At 37.5% G+C, this 21881-nt stretch overlaps 1 protein-coding gene across 2 annotated transcripts; it reads left to right on the top strand.

Moving 5' to 3' along the window:
• Positions 1-482: 482 nt before the first annotated feature.
• On the top strand, positions 483-21355 carry G2E3 (G2/M-phase specific E3 ubiquitin protein ligase). Of its 2 annotated transcripts, none has more exons than XM_062619383.1 (16): positions 483-556; positions 3199-3250; positions 4291-4388; positions 6382-6483; positions 7064-7188; positions 8913-9078; positions 9747-9853; positions 10802-10918; positions 12328-12452; positions 12544-12673; positions 13356-13481; positions 14607-14917; positions 15585-15766; positions 15928-16100; positions 18854-19053; positions 20226-21355. In XM_062619383.1, exons 2-16 carry the CDS (start codon positions 3214-3216, stop codon positions 20456-20458), a joined length of 2232 nt encoding a protein of 743 aa, XP_062475367.1. In that variant the 5' UTR covers positions 483-556; positions 3199-3213; the 3' UTR covers positions 20459-21355. The 2 variants fall into 2 exon arrangements, with proteins under 2 accessions (XP_062475367.1, XP_062475368.1); XM_062619384.1 differs by lacking the exon at positions 20226-21355 and adding an exon at positions 19637-19816 and having other exon boundaries at positions 18854-19093.
• Positions 21356-21881: the final 526 nt, after the last annotated feature.

Genomic DNA, 21881 nt, shown 5'->3' on the forward strand with positions numbered 1-21881 from the left:
AAAAATAACTTCTGGGTTCCTTAGGAAAGTACTCCAACAACAAAGGAAGAGACTACCCGAGATGCTGGGTTAAGGGTGAAGTTTATAGAGACAGGCCACGTTAGACGGGGCAACCTGGTCCAGTGGAAGGTGTCCCTGCCCGTGGCAGGCAGCGGGGGTGTAACTAGATAATCTTAAGGTCCCTTGCAACTCTATGACCTGCGCCGCGTCAGGACAGCGGTTGCTGATGAAGACAGGTGAGGCTGCCGACACGCCACAGCCTGGTCACGGCCACTTGTAAGGTTTTGCTCAGCGCGGCAGCGGACACAGAAGCCAAGGAGTGCCGGTTCCTGCCGTGGGGCTCAGCAACTCAGCGCTGCCCGCCGTGCCCTCCAGTCAATTACCGATCTCCATGGGCCCACATCCCCGCCCGCGGAGCCGCCATGCCCGGCCACGGTGGCCGAGCACCGATGCAGCGGATGGGGGGCGGGACTCGGCGGGAGGCTGCCTCCCCGCTTCCGGCCCAGCGGCGGATGTTGGAGTTTGAATTGTCTGTCAGTTAGCTAGGCTGCCGCTGGTGAGTAGCGCTTTGAGAGGCTGCGGCTTTGCCTTGCGGCCTTGGGGCGGGCTGAGCCTGAGGTGGGGAGGGCTACCCTGCAGGGGGCGAAGGGAGGTAGACTGGGGCTGTGAGCCGCCGAAGGGGCAGTGTGAGCCGGCATGGTTTCCTGGGAGCGAAACCCGCGGGGGCGAGTCACCCTGTGCGGCCGTGGGACAGAGGGACGAAGGAGGGAGATGGGACGGGGCCTCGCTGGCGGCTCTTCCCACAGATAGTGCCACGGCCGTTCTGCCTGTTGAAAAAGGCGTCGGCCAGGTTTAGTGATGAGACCTGTGCGAGATTCGGACAGTAAGTGGTCGCCCGCACTTCAGTGAGTTGGGCTTCCTGGAAGCGTGGTATGTGCCGGGGGATGGGCTCCTTACAGGACACGGCGTCGTGTTATGCGCCGCGAAGGGAGCGTGTACATCTAGGACGTACAGCACGGACGGGCGGAATCCGGGAGGGTTCTTTGTCCGTATGCCAGAGAAAGCGTGCACTGGAATGTGGCGTCGGGGGTTGCGTTTGTTTCTTTTCCCATTCTCTAGTTAAGAAACTCCATAAAGCACTTTCTGTTCTGGAGCAGTAAAGAGAGAACTCGGCAAAACCTAAATATCCGCTTTGAGGATATTTTTTTTTAGCCTGTTTAGGCAAAGTAAACGCATTCTATTTACACTTGGGTTTTCATAAACGCTGCGTGGTAACCTGTTCCTGTCTTGCAAGTAGACTGATGCTGCACTGCTTTATTCCTGTGGAAAGCCCCATAGGACTTGTGCCCGGAGCCTCAATGGTTGCTCTCTCATATCGTTTTAACTTGCAAATTTGAGCTCCGGGTTCATTTCCCTGAAAGATTCAGATCCGAATAGAAGGAATATGGGAGGGGAGAAATGTGGTAGCGATTTTTTTTCCCCTGTTCTGCTGGAGCCAAGGAAAGGTGTAGGGGAAGGTGCATTTCTTGTTTCCAGGCACGTAACGTGCGTTCTCCACCGGCAGGGCTTTTTACAACCCACAGAGGTGAAAAATCTGATCTTGTGTCGTATATAGAGGCTGTTTGTTGTGGCTCTGGTAGGTTCAGGTCGGCGAAACTGGTGGTGACCATTGGGAAATGCCGAAGAAAAGGGAACGTGTGAGCTGCGTGCTGCTCTTTCGCTGCCCCTGTACCTGATCGAGTTTGGCTTTTGTAACTTAGAAAAAGGGAAGTGTGTTTCTGGCAAAACTGTAGTCAATTATTTCACTGGGCTGTCTGTGCAGTGTGTTCTTAGGAGCCTCTTGACCTAATTCCGTTGCGGCACTGTTTATTTTTTAGATTCTTTTCCTTTTAGACGAAGGTCTTTTGTGTAGAGCTACTCCGGTTCTCTGACAAAGTGCAGCGGAGCAGTTGCCTTATGTCTGAGACTTCTGCCTCCCTTTTTCGTTTTTGTTTTTTCTTTCTCAATAGAACTCGTCCAAAAACTCCAGTGAAGGAGCTGCAGTACTTTGCAGTGGTTTGGATTAGCCTGAGGTTTGTTCCCGAAGCCTGTACCTGGGGGTCATGAAAACTATAAATACCAAAACTGCGATAGCTCAGAGTCTGTCCGGCTTTTCTTTTGGACGCTGGGTTTGTTACCGGCTGCCTCCCTGCTCACTTTGGCGTGTGTGAAGAAAGTTGTCTGGCTGCCTGGAAGGTCAAGGGTGGAGCTGGAGGCAGTCACCCGTGATTCTTTGTCTTGCAAAGCTTATGTAATCCTTTCTTCAGTTTCCTAAGAGAAAGGCAATTCAAAGATCTACATATATGCTCTGAAAAGGGTTCTACTTTACACTAGAGAAAGAGTAATCGTGCTATGGTGAAGAAACAAGTATTTTTATTTTTTTCTCCCTAGGTTGTGTGGTGTGGCGTGCAGTAAAGGCCAGCTCACCCTATATCCACATTAATATATCTTGGGGATCTCATTTTTAGGTGCATGTGATGGTTGAAAGAAATGTGGGCTAGGTCGGTGTTTCCAAATAAATTATTTCCTAGTCTAGAATGTAAAGTACGTAGTTCTAAATAGTGTAAATTCATCTTTATGCATGTCCCTGTCCCCTCACTGTTTTGGGGTGTTTTTTTTTTTGTTTTTCATCTTGGATCAGGATTTCTTCAACTATGCCAGGATCCCTCATTTCCTCCAAACAGTGGAGACTATCTGCATAGTTGCATCAGTGTTCTATCCAGTTAATTTTTAATTCCAGGTTCCTCAATCTTCGTTTGAGCTGGACTCACTGCCACCTCCTTGGTTGTCCACGGCTCATTATGTTTAAGATAACTACAAACTCTGCAAATAGGTCTATACGTAATTAGCTGATGCACTGGACTTTACTTTCAAAGAGAAAATAGAGTACCTTATTTGGTAGTTCAGGGAAATAGTTAAAAGTTGCTACATGTTTCACTGGTCTGAGAACATGTTTTACGAACATCTGCATCCTGCTTTCTGAACCCCTATCTCTCACCATAACAGCTGAATTTTGTTCTTGATCCCATTTTTAGTTTACTGAGTTTGGGTGGGGTTTTGTTTGTTTTTCTTCAATTTAAAGTAAATGTAAAAGTGGTATATATTGGTCATTGTTAATGCATGAGATGTATTTAACACCTCACCACTTTTTCATGACAGCCAGAAAAACTCAGGATGAGTGAAAACAATGATTTACACATTCAAAGTTCACGTAAGTAAGGTTTTTATTTAACAGCTATAGAAAACTTTAATCTGCATATATAATAACAGTAATAACTTGCTTTATTTGGGCTCAGAGAACAGGTGGATTATCAGTACTCAAATTATGTTTGAACCACTTGTGTCAGAGAATGAAAAAGAAGTAACTGGTAAACGTCCTTGGATTTGCTTGCTTGAAATTTTGAATTTGCTTGAATAATTTAAAATAGTCTTTTCTGCAGATATTCTAAGAAAGTAACCTTGGGAATTAGCCTCCTAATCACACACAGCTGTGTTTGAGCTGCATCATTCAAGGCTTTTAGGCTGAAGCAGTACCTCTAGTCTCATCATGACTATGTCCTTGATAGAATATTGAAAATGTATCTTGCATCTATTGAGAATTGAAAGGAAGATATTAAATCTCAGTGGAAGTGTTCTAGTGGACTAGGAACTACAGAAATGGGGAAAATCTAAAAGTTTTAGTTGACTTCAGTGTTGTCTCAAATCCTTGAATGTCTTGAAACTAGCATGTTTTAAAAGCACTGGTAGCATCTGACTTGACGCATGCAGTCAGGATACCATTCATATGCTTTGCACAAAGGTTATCACAAAGGTATACAAAGAAACAGTTAAGTTTCTTCATGGGTTCTAATATGGTGATGTCTTTATGTACAATACTAAAACCAGTTATATTTTGCACACATTTGGACATTGTTAGCCATTTGATAATTAGGTGTTTTGGAAAGAACTTTTCAGTTGGGAATGCAGTCGAATTATGAATTTAGCTCAGGTAATAGTCCTTTCCTGAGTCAGAAGGCAGGTGTAACTGGTGAGGTATTTTCTTTTTAGTAACTACAAAAGGAGCAAGTAGTACCCTCTTCTGTATTTACTGTAGAATTCAACATTAAGCAGAGAGGGGTGCCTACTGTCCTTTATCCAGTAATCTACTTCAAGATGCGTGTGATTAAGAGACATAAAGATTACTTCTCTACAAGTGATTCATAGTAATTCATACATTCATTATGTGATTATAGACATGATTCTCTATTTTAGCTTGTGTTCTCTGTGGACGTACAGATGACTGCCCTGAAAAGTATGGAGAAAAAAAGACCTATGTGGAATACAATCTCACTGTTCATTATTACTGTTTGGTAAGTATGTGGAATTGATCTTGGAGCTTGTCTGTTTTAACAGAAAAATAAATAAATAAAACATACTAAATAGTAATAACCTGTCCAAACAGTTGTTATAACAGTTTTGTTGTTGTAAAGCCTGAACACTTAAGTTGAAATTGTAGCCTTGAAACCTGTCATGCAGCAGATAAAATAGATCCCCAAAAGACTTATCCAAAACTAAATTCTGTTCATGATCCATTTAAATTAATTTACTTAGTTCTTTCAAACTGTTATAGCAATGAAGGTTCATATTAAGAGAAAGGGAAAAGATGCACGTGCATATTCACGTATGTAGGAGAATTAGAGTTTTGAAATTTGGAATGTGAAAATTTTACCCCTTGTCAAAAAAAAGTAGAGAAAAGTTGTCCTTGTTTTTTCTCGTTTCTCATTAGTTCTTGCTTGGCTGTGAGTTATTCTACAACATTACTTAGGCATTGTAACACTGAAGAAATAGTCCTACTATTCAGTTTAGTAATATGCACCCTACTGATCATGTAGAGCTACAGTATCACTATTTAGAAAAAGCTTGTAATTTGAACAGAGCTATGAATATAAACTACAACTGAGTGTCTTTTGTTATCACCTGACAGTTTACAAGATTCGTATTCTTAAAGGTATACTTATGCTACCTTCTAAACTCTGAATTTTTGCAGACCTTTAAAATAATACTTTTTTTTTTAAAAAGCGATTTTTGTTAATAAACACAGTTTGAATTTTTTTCCCCCCAAGTTTAAAAAAAAGTCTCAAGAATATCAGGAGCAATTTGAGTGTTTTGGTTTTTGGTGGTTTGTTTTTTTTTTTAACTCAACCAGTCTTTAAAAATTGTGTTGACTGCAGATGGTTTACTGAGTTGTATATTGAATCCTTCAAAGCCTAGGCAGAGTGGAGGTTTTCTGAATTTAATTAAAGATTATTTTTTATATTACTTTTTTCTTAAATAAATTTTAAGCAGCTGGAAGGAAATTTAGGTGTGTTCATGATGATTTTGCCTCGTGTATAGGCCATAAGAAATGATAGGAAGAAGGCCTTTCCTGGTGGAGCAAAACAGCTAGAAAAGGGCATGCTTCCAACACTGAGCCTTATGACTTATACTTTACTGTGATGAGCTTCCTGCAGTCATCTTTTAGTTTTGATCCCTGATGTTTCTTAAAAACAAACAAAAACCTATGATTTTACTTAACTACAATGAATATTATATAACAAAAGAGTTCTTCTGGGAAGAGGCCAGTTAGTGGTGCAGTTTGATTTTTCTTTGCTAAATGTCTTGCATTTGGGAAAAAAAAATACATTCTTAATTTGGTCTGGTCTAAAATTTTATATTTATTTGACTAAAATATTGATAAAAGTCTTTAGTTAGAAAATGATGCTGTGTTAAAATTATAAAATAAATATAAAATGAGATTCTAAAGAATATAGGAGGCATAAAGTTGTGAAACTAGTTACTTGAATTTTGTGATGTAAATGCCTTGCTTAGTAAGTTTAAATTATCATTAGGCTGTTCTGACTTGCCTAGTTACTGGATTCTGTTTTATTTAATTTTCTAAAGTGAATTACTCTTCCTCTTAGGTTGCACTTCAGTAGAGATACTTCCTACTGTGCTTCATTATCTCCACAGCACAATTGTCATTCACATTAACTAACCTAATTTAATTTTGCTTCCTCTGAAAGTAATTGTTTGACAATTACCTGAATAGTGTATGCTTTCAAAGGAAGGTAGAACACACCATCTTGGGTTCTACTGTATTACCTAAGACTTTATGAAATATTTATTTTCATGATACTATTCCCTACTGTGTCATACCAGATAAAATGTATAGATGTTTTGGATGAGTTTAAAAATTTTTCATCATTAAAATGTTTGCACACAAGCTTTGTTAGACTAAACTTCTCTTACTTGACAAATACAATGTAAGTAATTGTAAATCTTTAGGTAGGTAAATGTTTTAAAATACTTAATTTGTTTTCATAGTTGATGTCAAGTGGCATTTGGCAGAGAGGGGAAGAAGATGAAGGTGTAGATGGATTCTTAATCGCGGATATTAGAAAAGAAGTGAATAGAGCTTCAAAACTGGTAATAATGAAGTCTTTGGCCTTTACAGGGGGGAGAAAGTAACTTTTAAGTTCACTTAAAACCTGTGGGGTTTGGTTTGTTTTCTTGACAATGGGCAGTGTGCTGAGCCTATTCAAGCATCTGAGTTTTACATTTAAGTAACAAGTATATTGTGTTCTTGGAAGCCACAAAGGCTAATAAACCCTGCGGAAGTTTATTAAGATTTTTATTTTCTGGGTATGTTGCAGATAAATAAGGCTAAATTACACATGCATAATACCTCATGACATTAAGCTGAGCCTCAAGCTGACATTATCTAATTTTATAGATGCATTTAAGCTATAGGTACTGGTAAAATAACATGTATTTTGGCTTACGTATCACAAGTAAATATGCATATGAAACAACTATATATCTTTATATATCTTGTGAAATAACTATATATCTTTACTCCTTGAAATAGAGCTAAAACACAATAGTCTTGTTGCAGAATCTATTGGCTGATATTCTTTCTTGCACACTTTGTAATATTTCTGTTGGTTTAATTCCTGTAATTTGACTTTAGAAATAACTGTTAACATGTAAACAAAATTATTCCTAGACATGTAACATCTGTAGAAAAAAGGGTGCTTCAATTGGATGTGTAGCCCCCAAATGCAAACGAAGTTACCATTTTCCTTGTGGGACACAAAAGGAATGTATTTTCCAGTTCATGGAAGACTTCAGGTAAGTTCTGGGATTTTGTTGCTTTTTCGTTTTCAATTCATTGTGTTTATACAGGGGGTGATCTGTTTCATAATGGGTTCTCATTGGATTAGCTATTAATTATAAATGACACCCAGTTTATCTAAGGAAAAAATACCTGATTAGTGGAAAAACATAAAGGCCAAGCAGTTATATTACATACCTAGTATCTATAAACTAAATTCTCAACACTTTTAAGGGTATAATTTAGTCCTTCTACAAATTGTTGTATTGTTTATGAAAATGAGCATTAAGTCCTGAACTCTTGAAATAAACTGCACAATGGTTGGGTTTGGGTTTTTTGTTTGCCTACCTCCTTTGCTGTGCCTTTGTTGAAATGGCAGCGCTGTGGCTGCCTATCTCTCAACAGTCAAAACACACTGTATGCTATTCCATCATGTTTCAAAGCACAAGACTTCTAGATCTGGTTGTTAGAGATGGACTGCAGGAGAAATCTGTTTAATATCAGATGTCTAAAAAAAACACTTTATTTTCTTTTGCTATTATCTGTCTAGAATCGTGCTGTAATCAAAATACTCTTGAGGGCATCTGATAATGGCTTTATTCTACTGTAAGCATAGTTTGTAGGGTGGGTGGTTTGAAGTCTGGCAGGCACTTTAACTTGTTAAATAAACAAATTGTAGTTTATTTAGTGTAGTAAGTTGAGCACATGTAAAATGATACATTTCCAGAAAGCTTTCATCTAGAGCTGCATTTCTTGGCTGTCTTAGATCTTCGGAAATAAGCTAAATTACAAAATTTGTCATGCTACTTAGACTTTGCAGAATCAATATGCAAACTCAAAATTGCTCTTTTAAAGTCTTAGTAACATTGAAGTTAGGAAGAACTTGAGGTTCTGAGGATAGGAAACGCATTATGTGGACCAAAAGGTATATGATCTCTGTATATTGAAGAGTGTCAGTTGCCAGCATGCTTCTTCCTTATATTGACTTCCTCCATTAGATATGTAAGTTGTTTAAATGTGTTGTGGTTTAACCCTGATAGGCAGCAGAGCATCCCACAGCCACTCACTTACTATCCTCAGCAGGATGGGGGAAGAATTGGAAGGGCAAAAGTGAGAAAACTTGTGGGTTGAGATAAAGACAGTTTTGATAGGGGAAGCAAAGCTGCATGTGCAAGCAAAGCAAAATAAGGAATTAACCTACTGCTTCCCATCAGCAAGCAGATGTTCAGCTCTTTCCAGGAAAGCAGGGCTTCACCATGTGTACAGTTACTTGGGAAAACAAATGTTATAACCCCAAATGTCTCTCCTCATTTCCCCCAGTTTTATTGCTGAGTTTGACACCATACAGTATGGAGTACCCCTTTGGTCAGTTGCAGTCAGCTGTCCCTGCTGTGTCCCCTCCCAACTTGTGCATCCTCAGTCTACTGCTGGCAGAGCAGTGTGATGAGCAGAAAAGGCCTTGTGTCTGTGTAAGCACTGCTCAGCAATAACTGAAGCATCCCTGAATTATCAACATTGTTTTCAGCACAAATCTAAAACACAACCCCATACAAGCTACTGTGAAGGAAAATATCTCAGCCAAAACTAGTACGTGTCTGCCTTTTTCGGCCTTTTTAGCTTGTCACACAGCATTTATTCATGAAAAACATACAACAGGGAATTAATTTTGCTATCCTCAAATTTTATGAGGATGGTTCCTCAAATGTTGTTTTGATTGGTAACCTTATGTTGTTATTTTTAGATCTTACTGTTGGGAACATAAACCAGTCCAAAAGTTTCCAGTTAAAGAATCTGGAGGAACTTCACAGTGTACAATATGCCTGGATTTGGTTGAACAACTTCCAATATACGCTGTATTGAAAAGTCCTTGCTGTAAAAATGCTTGGTTTCATCGAGAATGCTTGCAGGTAACACAGGTTCTCCATTTCTTTTTCTCTTCTCCCAGAGATGACGTTTCTATAGTGTTTAAAAATAATGAAGCATTAGCTTAAAATTGTGCAAAATTCCTTAGGTTTAAGGGAGGCAGTAGGTATGGAAATGTACTGTGTTTGAAGGACAATTGTGTTTTGGAGACAAGAGTCTTATAAGAATTCCGCCCCTCCGTATTTCTGTATGTGTGATGCATTTCATGCCTTTTGTTATTTTTAGGAATTAAAATCCAACCTAAGTAGTTGCCTTCTTGCAAATCATTACATGCAGAATCTTAATGCTAAATATGTTGTTTATCCCTTATCAGTTCTCTTTGCCTAAGTCCAGAGCTGGAAAAAGTTACGAGGTTCTTTTCATAAACTCATTCTAGGTCTGAAGAGGTTGACTAAAAAGGATTGTGGTTTTGTTTATGAATCCGATTCTAGCATGTGAGCTTTTGTCCTTTAGAAGAAGAGAAAAGGCTCACCATTTGCTTCAGTGTGAAATGACATCATGATTGATGTCATCTTTAACATCCATGTCAGGACAATAGCTATGAATGTAATGGTTATAGATATTAAGGCATTATTTATTAGCGTCCTGAGGACAACAGTAATTCAATAATTGGTTTGTGTTTTTTGTTGTGTTTTTTTTTTTCTTGACGCAGTATCAAGCTTTGAGTGCTGGGATATTTTTCTTTAGGTGCACAGTATGTAATAACAAGGACAAATTTCAGAAAGAAATGTTGAGAATGGGCATATACATTCCAGAAAGGTAAGTAATTTTACCAATAATTGCCCTTCTATACCAACTTTGATACAGTGTTAAGCCCATTCTTAATGTATTCAATGGAACTGCATCTGTTAATATGTGAAACTTCAGTTCTGCTTTCAGTGATAGAATGGTTTGGTTTGGTAAGGATTAGCCTGTTTCCTTTTAGCTATGGATAAAATTGTCAAAATCCAAATTAGTCATCTCGAACATAAAGCACAAACCTCTGAAAATTCACTTGTGCCATGATTCAACCAGGGACCTGTTTAAAAGATCAAAACACTTCTTAAAACAAAAATTTCACATGAACATGGCATTGTATTTTCTGTGCCCAAATTTTTAAATTACCTGAATTTTTGTCCAGACAGATTGATCACTCAGCCATCCAGCTTCCACCTTCTCCCAATCCCATTTTAGGGATTGCTAATTACATGCTTAGTATAACAACTGCTTCTAAAATTCTGAGTTGTTTTTCATAAGTTTCCACCATTAGATGGGGCTCAAAATAAGACGCAAAGACAGAATCTCAAGGTTCTGGGGAGGAAGAAGAGTTAAAATACTTGTTGAACTTCGCCATACTGGCCTGGAAAATTCTGCATTACTTTTCATGAGACCATTTTCAGTGGTAACTTAAGTAGACTGCCAAAACAAATCCTCATGTCCCTTTGAGAGACAAAGTGAAAGGATATGAAAGACACAAATATGGACTGAGGTCATGTGAAAAATAATAAATATTTCAATCACAGTAACTTGACACAAGAAAAAGGCTGTCTGTGTATTTTATAGTAGTATTTTTGTTCCTAGATCTTTTTCTTTCTTTTTCTCTGAGTTCTGCCTAGAATGTGATTGAGATATCTTCCTGTGGTTATCATATGCATCTTTTATAAAGATGGAGCAACACGTTTAAACAGAAATACAGATGTAATAACAAATCTTCTGCCTTGTTTATAGGGATGCATCTTGGGAACTTGAAGAGAATGCATATGAAGATCTACTGCACTGTTATCAACATTGTGATATTAGAAGATGTCTGTGCAGGAAAGGAAGAGACTACAGTAAACCTGATAGGTATGACTCTTGCAGGAAGGTGTAACCTAGGATGGAATAGTTCTTTGGTGGTGTGGTGGTGTTTGGGTTTTAGTTTGGGGTTTGTTTTTTTTTGTTTTGGTGGTTTGTTTTTTAATTTAACTGCTTTAATACTTTTCAGCATCAGGTTTTAATGTCAAGCCAAGACACCATGTCCAAATAAAATGTTTGGTTACTGTCTATAATCATATTTCAATTCTATTATAAAAGCCAAGAAAATCAAACCAGTTACCTTGTCCTGGTTCTCATTTGATACAGAGCTGAAGTAGAATATGTATATCCATATAACATAACATGTAGACTAGCATGTGCCTATTCTGTGTATTTTTCATTCAAAGATTAATTCAGCAATTTAACTGTTAAAATACATTAATGAATTTCTTTCATTAAAGAATTCTAACAGTATTCTAAAGTTCTAGACTTGGCTGAAAATCAACTAGCTGTGTAAAATAAATCTAAAATCGCTGTAGCTGCAAGCTATACCTCTGCATGCAAATGGCAGCTAGAATGTTGCTGATAGCTTAATGAGAGGCTTGAGTGATAATGCAAAAAGGCTATCCTTCTCTACCACTTGCTTAATTTTTTTATTAATAAGTTCATTTTCTGCATTATTTCATGTTTTATTTGTGTGTTTCTGAAATGTGTGTCTTCCGCTGGCATGAGTATACTCAAAGCTGTCAGATCCTCTACTTTTAAGTTATTTCTATAGTACTGTGGTAGATTACTCCCTGTAGACACTAACTTGGTGTTGTACAGATTTGACCAAATGTTTTTTTGGTTCTTTCATGGCATGTGTGCACCTCAGGATTTACTTTGCCTTTTAAGAGTCATATGTTAGGCTTCCAGCATTTGAACTAATATCAGTCACACTTTTCATTGTCTTTTTAAGTAAAATTGAAGAAATCTAAACAAAAATCTTAACAGATATATAAGCACTGTTATTAATGAAGAATCTTATTCAGAACGTGTAAGACTAATAAGATACGCTACTTGAAAAAAAATTACTATTTGGAACTATGGAACTACCCATAAAATAAAGGATGTTGCTGGCTAACAACGTGAGGAGAAAATACTGGTTGCAAGTATTGTCTTCAAGGCAGGGGAGCGCACTAACTCACAGCCTCTTTCAACACATGGTGCTGGAACATGGGTAGCTTATTTTTTGGTTGGGTTGGCTTTGTTTGGGGTTTTTTACGTATAATAATACTCACAGGAATTGTGAGTATACCTTGTCTGAAGAAATTTCCCCTTGATTATATACAGTGCTACCACATTGATAAAACCATGCTTTGTTAGTTTGGTGTCTGGATTACACTTACAGTTGAGTGTTCTTTGTTTTAAGTAGCGCCATTGTTCTGTCTAATTCTAAATACATAAGTTTGTAATTCTAGTAAATGGGAAATAAAGCGTTGCCAGTGTTGTGGTTCCCGTGGAACTCATTTGGCCTGTTCATCTATGAAGTCATGGGAGCAAAACTGGGAGTGTGTGGAATGTAGAAATATCTTGGTAAAATCAGGTAAAATTATGGACTTCTTATAATGATGAATTTTAGTACTGTGTGTTTTACAGCTAGCAGAATTACTAACATAATATAATGTAATCAACAGGGAACTGTAGGAAACAGACAAAGCGTTCTTTGGCTACCTCTGAAAAGACAGATGGGACAACTTGTTTGCTGGAAGAACCATCTCCAAAGTGCCCTCGGCAGTCACCTGGATCTCAACGCAATATTCTTCAGTGTGTAATTTTTCTGTTTTCAAGCAGAAACTGATTATAACATAAAATAGTATTTAAACATGAGGAGAGGTGATGGCTTATTCCATAAGAGAAACTTCTTGCAATAAATTGCAAACTGAATAAAATTGAAAGTTTAGTGACTGAAGTTTACTAAGCCCTGAGTCTGTAATGTGCTATTGTTATTTGCCTTCAGTGGCCCATAAACCCGCTTTTAGGTTGATAAAATTGAATCCTTGTAAAAGCAGTCTTAACAATTTAGAGGTAACATTGAATGTGCAAATGGCAAAACTTACAGCTAAGATTGTTCATCAGTATTTTTTCCACATGAATAGCATGCTAGAAATCTAGTTTACAGAGGTGTTTGTTTGAATAATGTTTTCCTCTGCTGTAATGAAAACTTTTCAAGTCTGTAGAAACTACTATTTTTAGGTTTTACTCGATGTATCGGTCAGGATTTCCATCTCATGTATGGGATCAACTAAAAACTGATCTTAAAACCACCACATAATTAAATACTGAATTAGTAGTTCAGTAGTTCAGGTACAGGTAGACTTCATGTAAATGAACATACAAATGAGATTTGGTTCTCAAACAGGGGAAAACTGTGTTGCTGCCTTCAAATAAGAAGTGTTTATGCATTCTTCAGTTGTATCTCTTTTCAAAATACTGTTTTGGATTGTAGCTCACCAAAGATTATGTGCCAGAACAACTTGTCAACCTGCTCACACTTAGAACTTCCAGCATCCAACAGAGTGAGGATGTCCTTATCTCCACTGATGTCAAACAGGAACTGGTCCCCGAGGAAAAAGTATTATTTTTTTTTTTTCTGTTTTTCCTATGTTGAAGAGTAATCTAGCACATCACTATACCGAATTTCCTACAGAACATGGTGTGTGTGTGTATATAGTAGCTATATATATTTGTATGTGTGTGTATGGAGTCACTGAAAAAATGGAATGAGTACACTGAAGAGTTGAAATTGTAATTTAATGAAAGCTTCTGCTGTTTCTAAATGCAGGGGGTGAGGAGAAAGGAGTAGTATCTATTGAGAATTTTTAGGTTTGGTAGTCGAGGGAATCAAAACCCAGAAATGCATATTTGTCCTTGTGAACAATAGCTGTTCTTTGGAAAAGGGTGAATAAAAATAATCCTAATTACATTCTTCAGATTAGACATGTCCTGCATTTTCGATGGTTTAGTATTTGTGCCATAGGATTAGTTTGTGATTATGCTAAAATCAGTGGTAAAGTAACATGGTTTAATACAGAATAATCAGTTTAGGGATGCAAAATTCTTTGTTTTGTTGTAAATACTTAGTTTATGAATTCTATTATGAATTCTATATGCTAAAAATACTGATGGGGTGATTAGTTCCAGTAGGTAGAGTTGAAATAGTTTTGTTGCAAGTTAAAAAGCAAAGAAATGGTCTTATTTAGACTGGTGTCTTTTATAAATGAGAGCTGCAACTTTTCTCCCTACTCAAATGTATTTTTGATTATAGTGAAAAAGATTAAATATTAGTGAATAGCTGACAGTACGTTCCCATTTGGTTGCAAAACATGTCTAACACACAAACATGGAAGGCTCTTCAATTTCTCACTTGTTTCATATTATTCACACGTAGAGTAAGTGTGAGAATTGATTTGCACTGTGTTGGTGTAACTGAATTAAGGAAATAACCATTTTATGCCAAGGTAATTATTTTTACCTCCTTTCTTTTCTAGCTCTTACAGGTACTTTAAAATTTGCCACCAGAGTTAGAATTTGAGTAATCTACACTAAATATTTTGCAGATAAAATGTAGGCAATACCTAAATGTACCAAAATATTTAAGGGGGTGTTTTTCTTAATAGATTTTAGAGTGTTTCTTGTATAACTGTTGCTAATTATGAACCATAGATTTAATCTGAAAATATATGCCACTTTCTTGTAGGCATTTAAGAAAGGAAAGAAGGGAAGTTTCTAATATACTGAAGGAGTTAAGGCTGCAAGTTAATGCAAAAACTACAAGGCTTAACATCGATGCTGAAAATATCTGGAATAGTGCTTTAAAAGGATTTAGACAGAGCAACTTCAGTCCTACAAATGCCATTGAAATAAAGTTCACAAACTGCAAAAGTAGATCAAAGACAGACACTTCTGCTGAAAAAAAACGCCGTTTCTTCCAGTTACTAATGCTTCACCTTCAGAATTCATCATTGTTTGAGGGCTCTTCTGCAAAGAACTTGTCTCTTGATTTTCAAGGTAATTAAATGCTTTATTCAAGAATACATTAAGAACTGTGTAAATTGAAAGGTTTGGGTTTTTGTAATCTTCAGCCAGTATGACTGTCAGTTCACAATTATAGTCCTGATGGAAAGAAATTGGGTTTTTCTGAATCTTTCTGCTTTTCAGTTCTTAAGGGGTGTGGGGTATGGAATGGTAATTAAAAAAAAAATGGTTTAGTTGGAAAAGTTGATGACAACCAAGGAAAAAATACAGCATATCATTACACTTGGAACTTTTAAATTGATTTGTTCTCTACAAGTGAACTTCTTCCTGACTTGCTTTCTCTGTTACTTATTTTCCTTTCCTCAGATTTCTAGAACATTATCTCTGATAGCATGATGTCTGAACACCCACACTTGGTTTCTTTGAGTTCTTATGCTTCAGAATTAAACCTGTATTGGGTACAAAGTGGAAGGATGTTACATCTCCTCCCAAACATTGATAGTGGCTGAAGGGTTGGAATAAAAAGAATGTGGTATTTCTATGTAAAAAATACCACTGTTATTGTTTCAACTAGCAGGAGATGGCAATCCTCATTTGTTAAAACTCCTAGAGAAAAAAGGAATTGCATTATAAGATTTCCTGTTTAAAAAAGAAAAAGTAAATCTGTGCATATATAGTAAATATATTTTTTCATTTGCAGCTGTAAAGGAGAATCTTTATTTTGAAGCCGGTAAAATGATCGCAGTTTCTCTGGTTCATGGTGGCGCATCTCCTGGTTTCTTTTCCCAAACACTGTTCAGTTGTCTTGTCTATGGTCCAGAGAATGTGAAGCCAGCTTTGGAAGATGTTGCTGATGCACATGTCGCAGAAACAATAAAAATGGTAATAAAAAGTAAACCTACTGGCAAGTTGTTCATGACTGTATTTGGAGATGTGTACGGGCTTACTGAATATAACTTTTTTTCAGATTAAAAAGCCTATTTTTCATACATATATATACACATGCTTGTAATAAATTCCTTGCTTTCTATCTTCCGATACAGATAAAACATGCAAATAGTCTATCCAGCCTACAGTCTACAATAAACAACTGCTACGAGTTCCTTGGTGCTGCTGGATGTTTAAGACCTATAACAGCTTTGTGTGATAAGGATGTGCTGGTGAATGACCTACTGATCCACCATGTGATCAAGAGAATCATTTCACCTTTAGAAAGGTTTGCTTGAATTTTCAAAATTCCTGGATATTTTCTCACCAAAATACTAAATAATACATTTCTAAAACTAACTTTGACATGTGCTTACTCATTCTCCATTTCGACCAATGTACTGTCATTTTCAATGGATTAAGTAGCAACTGTAACTAGTTAGTTAAACTGAAAGAATAAAATTATTTCCCTACATATCCACTCCATTCCACTGCTCCTTGGTTACATTCCTTTTTAAACCTTCTGAAGAGGGCATAGTTTTAAACAATATTGCTGTCCCAAAAGTGGGATTGTTACCTGGTGTGCAAAAAGCCAATACACACACAGAGTCAAGGTATTTTATTGTCAGCTGTATTGCAAAATAGGGTGCTGGGCAGAAGCTCTGCAAAGCTAACAGACCTTAGTTTTGTGTACCTCGGATAATATACATTTCAGAGAAAAAAAAATTGTTTTTCATTGGTCAAGAGTTACCGAATATATGATTAATTAGTACTCTTCTACTGGGTAAATTGTTCTTGCTTGCCATGTAAATGAGCATGCTCACATGAAGGATGGGGGGGAAAGGGGAGAGGAGCCTTTTCAGTCTTGAATTGAGTCAGTGGTCACGATCTCTCCCTACCACCTTTACTTCTCACCCAGCTACTGCCATTTCTTGTTAACTACTTGTTTTTCTAGTGCTTGTTTTCTCTTTGGCACCTTCTGGTACAGATGTTTTTTATCAGTCTTTAGCAGTTCCAAGGTTAAGGTAGCTAGTAAGGAATGCATTGCTTTACAAAGTCTTGTTGTTCTAAGTGATGTTAATCTAGCTGGACACTGTTATCACCATGGCAAATTCCAGTCTTGCTGTGCAACAGCATGAAAAGCCTGCACTACTGAATTGCTCTAGCTTATGTTAATTTTTAATTCAGAATTGTTTGAATTTAAAATCTTTAAACTTCAGAAGTATTAAACATATGTTTAGAATTTAATTGAGTTGTCCAGAGTTTGAAGTAGGGAGTTTGTGTGCCATTAGGAGGGCAATAATGTGCACAGGTGTGACTTGGCCTACTTAAAATTGGTGCATTGTTTTTTCCATGAGGTAGTGATGACTTCAAATAGCTGGGAAAGTTGCAGCTGTTGACTGTTTTTTGATTGGCTTATCACCTTACTTCCACGTTATATTCTTCAACTGCTCAGTAAAAAGACAGGTGCTAATTTATCCATCAAGTGTAGTTTGGTTTATACTTAATACATTTAGGGTGTTATCCTTGACAAATTTGAATCAACTGAATCTGCAGAAGCTACAAAACTTAATTTTGATTGTGATGATTTTTTTTAATGAAGTTGAGAATAATTAATCTTTCAGGTGGCATATTTGACCAATCTATTATCATATTTTAAATGTAGCCAGTTAAAAGTGAAAAGTAGTTAAGTAGCCTGTTTATGGGAAAATGCTGGTTTGTGCATTTCTGGAGATGTGCTTAAAATGTACAAAAGGGAGTACAGCATGAATGTTCTTGTCAGGGACTGATAGTAAGTAAAGAGTTAGTCACTTTATCTGTTAATGTTTTACACCACTGACTGTACACATTCAGCATCTTTATTCTGAATTTTACCGATTTAGCCTCTTGATATCTAAAAGATGACGAGTAAACAACTAAAGTGAAATTTTAATTCTGGTTTAACATGGTGGTTAAGTTGTAAAGCCAGTTGCTTGAATTATTCTTACCCAGTACACTGTAACTAGTAGGTTTTTTCACCCTACAGAGCTTTGATTTTCTTTAAAAAAAAAAAAAATTACAGAAACAAATTGGTGTGTAGGTGAGAAGGGACTTCTGGAAGTTACCTTCTTCACTCCCACCCTGCTCAAGCAGGGCCACCTAGAACCAGTTGCCCAGGACTGTGTCCAGACAGCTTTTGAATAACTCCACAGATAGAGACTTTCTGGGCAACCCATGCCAGTGATTGGTCACCCTGAGAGTAGAAAAGTATTTGCTGATGTTCAGCTGGAACCTCCTGTGTTTCAGTTTGTGGACATTGCCTCTGGTCCTGTCACTGGACACCACTGAAAAGAGCCTGGCTCTGCCTTCTTTGCATACTGCATTCAGATACTTCCACACAGTGAGATTCCACCTCAGCCTTATTTTCTGCAGGCTGAACAGTCCCAGATCTCTCAGCCTTTCCTCAAAAGGTTATGCTTCAGTCACAAAGCCCAGCACTGGACACAGCACACCAAGTGTGGCTTTACCATTGCTGGGAAAGGATCACCTCCCTGAACCCTGGCCCTTGGCACCACAATTTCTTATGCAGCCCAGGATACTGTTATCTGTATTTGCCATGGGGAGAAATAATAACATGTGAACCCATGCAGACTGCAGAAGCCAAGTGAAGGGTATCTTTTCAGACACCTAATTTTGTCTAGGGATGAAAAAGTTTCTAAAGGGATATTCGTAAGAAAAAAGTTCAGTATGTTCTCACATAAAAATTAAAAAGTAAACCATGGCTGTATAGTCAAGTATTAGCAAATTTAGTTTCTGTTTATCACTGGTATTTCTTTCATCTGCCCCAAATGCTCCACAGGAACAGATTGTTAAAATGAGAATTCAATGCATTGTCCAAGGTGGGACTGCCATGTACCTCTAATTGACCAGACTTGGAGACTGCAGATGGGAAAACTTCATTATGTCTAGTCTTACAGCTTTATAAAATGCAAAGTATGATTAGTTAGTTACTACTTTTTTGATCCATGCTTGCTCTTCTTTCCCCCCTCTCCCCACTTCTAGTTTTAGGCAAGGTTTGAGAACTCTTGGTGTGCTAGAGAAAATGCAAATGCATCCGGATGCATTCTCTAGTATATTGTGCCACAAACCTGAAGGACTTTCAGTAGAAACTCTCTGTGATCTCTTTACAATCCATTCCTCGTCAGATGTAAATGCAGTTGAAGGTGCTGATTTTTGGATGGCTTACTTGCAAGATGTGAAAAGTAAGTAACTTTTTTTTCCTTTCACCCTGTCGTGGTTTAAGTCCACTCAGAACCATGTAGTTGCTCTCTCGCTCATCCCCCTTCCTCCCCCACTCCCCCAGCTTTCAGAGGGAGGGGGAGGAGAATCAAAAGAATGTAACTCCCACGGATTGAAGAACAGTCCAGTAACTAAGGTATAACACCACCAATTGCTTCCACCAATAATAATAATGATAAGGGAAATAACAAGGGAAGAGAATACAACTGCTCACCACCTGCTGACCAATACCTGCCTGACTGAGCAGTGATCTAGCCCCCAGTTTATATAGTGGGCATGACGTGCTGTGGTATGGAATACCTCTTTGGTTAGTTTGGGCCAGGTGTCCTGTCTCTGCTTCCTCCTGGCTTCCCCTCCTCCCTGCCAGAGCATGAGACTCAGAAGGTCCTTGGTCAGACTAAACATTACTAAGCAGCAACTAAAAACATTGGTGTTAGCAGTGCTGTTCCCAGGCTGAAAGTCAAAAACACAGCACTGCACCAGCTACTGAGAAGGAGAAAAATGATTGCAACTGCTGAACACAGGACACCCCCCTTCTCCACTCAGGGTATTTAGCTGCTGGTATGTGAACAGGGTTTGGATTTTAGAGTTCAGTACGGTAAATAAATGAAGGGTTTGAGGTCACTGTCAGTTCCTCATTGTTCGTTCTTCCCCTCTTCCTTACTAATTATAATTTCTGAAAATTCTAATGAAACTTGAGAGGGGTAAATATATGAAAGATGACAGTTGGTTTGGGGGTTTTGTTTGTTTGGTTTTGGGGTGTTTTGTTTTTGTTTTTTAAAGGCACTCTCCCTCACCCTGAGTGGTACAAAAAAATCCTTTATTCCTCTGTCTTTAGCTTTGCTGTTAGCTTATTAGATAGTCTCAAGATGAAAGCCAGTGGTCTCTTGTTGCAGAAGAGGTTTTCTTCCCTATTTACTTAAAATTTTTCTAAACTAACCCAAGTGGGTTTTTCATCCTGAGAATTTTCTTATTTGCCCATATAAATGCATATTAATTCAGGGTATTGATCTTGGTTTCCTGCTTCCAGGGTTTTTTCCATCTAACACTTAACATTCAGGATAATGGTTTATTGGTAATAGGGTATAAATGATACAACCTAATCCTGCTTGTGGTTTGTTTGGTTTTTTGTTAGGTGGTGAGTCTGTAGTGACATTGGAGGATATTCTGCTCTTTGTAACAGGCTCTTTTTCTATACCCCCCACTGGGTTTGATCCTGAACCTACTGTTAAGTTTTCGCATATAAGGTATCCTGTTGGAAACAGACTCCATAATTCCTTAGAGCTCCCTATAACGAAGACATATGAGCAGTTTAAGAATAAAATGGAGTTCACCATCAGAAACACACTAGGAGTTGAAAGAGAATAAAATTTTTGCTACTAAACTGGATGTTGAAAACTTCCAAATCTCTGCAGGAATGTCTGCTTGCAAATTGCTACTGTATTTTGGGACAGCATACTCTCGGCCTTTTCCCCCAAGCATATGCTAAAAGTAGTAATTTTGTAAGATGGAAAACAATTTTCAGATGAAAATGCTCTTTACCTGTCGAAACATCTTCCTCTTTGAAGTTGCCTTTAAGAGTCAGCAGTCTCTTGGAGAAGTACTTTAAATGTCTACTTTTGCTGTAGACAAGCATGAAATGTTGTCAAATTATGTAACATTCTAGCTATTTCCCATGGGTAAGTATGATTGATTTACATACTTAATTAGCTTATTTATCAAAGTTAAATCGGGTACATTTTGAAGATCACTGCTGTAGAGCTTTGTCTCAAGTAAAACTGTGATGTAGTTCTTCAGTTGTTCCATGTACAGTTTTTTTCAGTAATAGTTTTTATATTGATGACTCGGGGCGGGGGGGGACACACGGGTGATAATTCATACAAACCTATGAAAGGTCATTTTGGTTAGTGCATTAAAATATAGTTAAGGGCTCGAGAAAACCTAGGCAAAATAATTAGGAGCAAGAACAAAATCTGGTTGAACTTGAGTTTCTATTGTTAGAATCTTTGGTATTTGCACATATTTCTGCATTCTACTGTTATACACTAGCCTTTAATTATACGTTTAGACAAAATAGTAAAACTTGGAAGCAAGTCTCGAATATGCAACAATAATTGGTCTTTCAAAATGAAATTTTAGAGTTAATCTAGTTCAGTGTAAGAATTTGTTGCTCAGAACATGTTACTTTGTCTTCCATGGAAGCCAATTTTTTCATAGGTATATACACTAAAACTATTTGTTGAATTAAAGGCAGTCTACCATCAACCTTGTTAGTGCCTGACACTTTTCTAGCTTTTAGCCTAAACTCTTCAAATGTAAGTGCAGTCTGAGCAACATCAGCTGAATGAAATATATTTCAGTTCTGCAGTATTTGTATAAATAGTAAGCCATAAAAGATACCTACACAGTAACACTTTAATGTTACTAATACTAGAACTATTAAACTAAAAGGACGTTTAAGTACAATTTTTTAAATATAAGTAGGTGTCTTTTTTTTTTTTATAGATTATAAAGATAGATATGTATTGGTATGTATATATATATCTCCACATTCTTCAAAATACCGAAATCTGAAGAATAATTTTATACTTCTTAATTAATATAGCTTGGGTTTAATTGTAAATACAAACGGGATTGCCTTACTTTGGATGCCTTGGCAAGAAGGTACATCCACAATAAATTATAAATGGATAGGTGTTTCAGGAAAAAAAACCACCACCAGAACCAGGCTGATCTGGTTTCAGGTTCATTGCAAGTATTCCTCCTCTTAATAAATTGTATTACTAAATGC

The sequence above is a fragment of the Pezoporus occidentalis genome, unplaced genomic scaffold (assembly GCF_034315485.1).
Source record: "Pezoporus occidentalis ecotype Australia unplaced genomic scaffold, CSIRO_AGI_Poc_V1 ctg21, whole genome shotgun sequence".
NCBI lineage: Eukaryota > Metazoa > Chordata > Aves > Psittaciformes > Psittacidae > Pezoporus > Pezoporus occidentalis.

Coding starts and splice junctions, on each gene's coding strand:
- G2E3 (XM_062619383.1), top strand. CDS start 3,214: ATGAGTGAAAACAATGATTTACACATTCAAAGTTCAC. Junction 4,389..6,381: donor CTGTTCATTATTACTGTTTG/GTAAGTATGTGG, acceptor TTGTTTTCATAG/TTGATGTCAAGTGGCATTTG. Junction 12,674..13,355: donor TCTCAACGCAATATTCTTCA/GTGTGTAATTTT, acceptor TTTGGATTGTAG/CTCACCAAAGATTATGTGCC.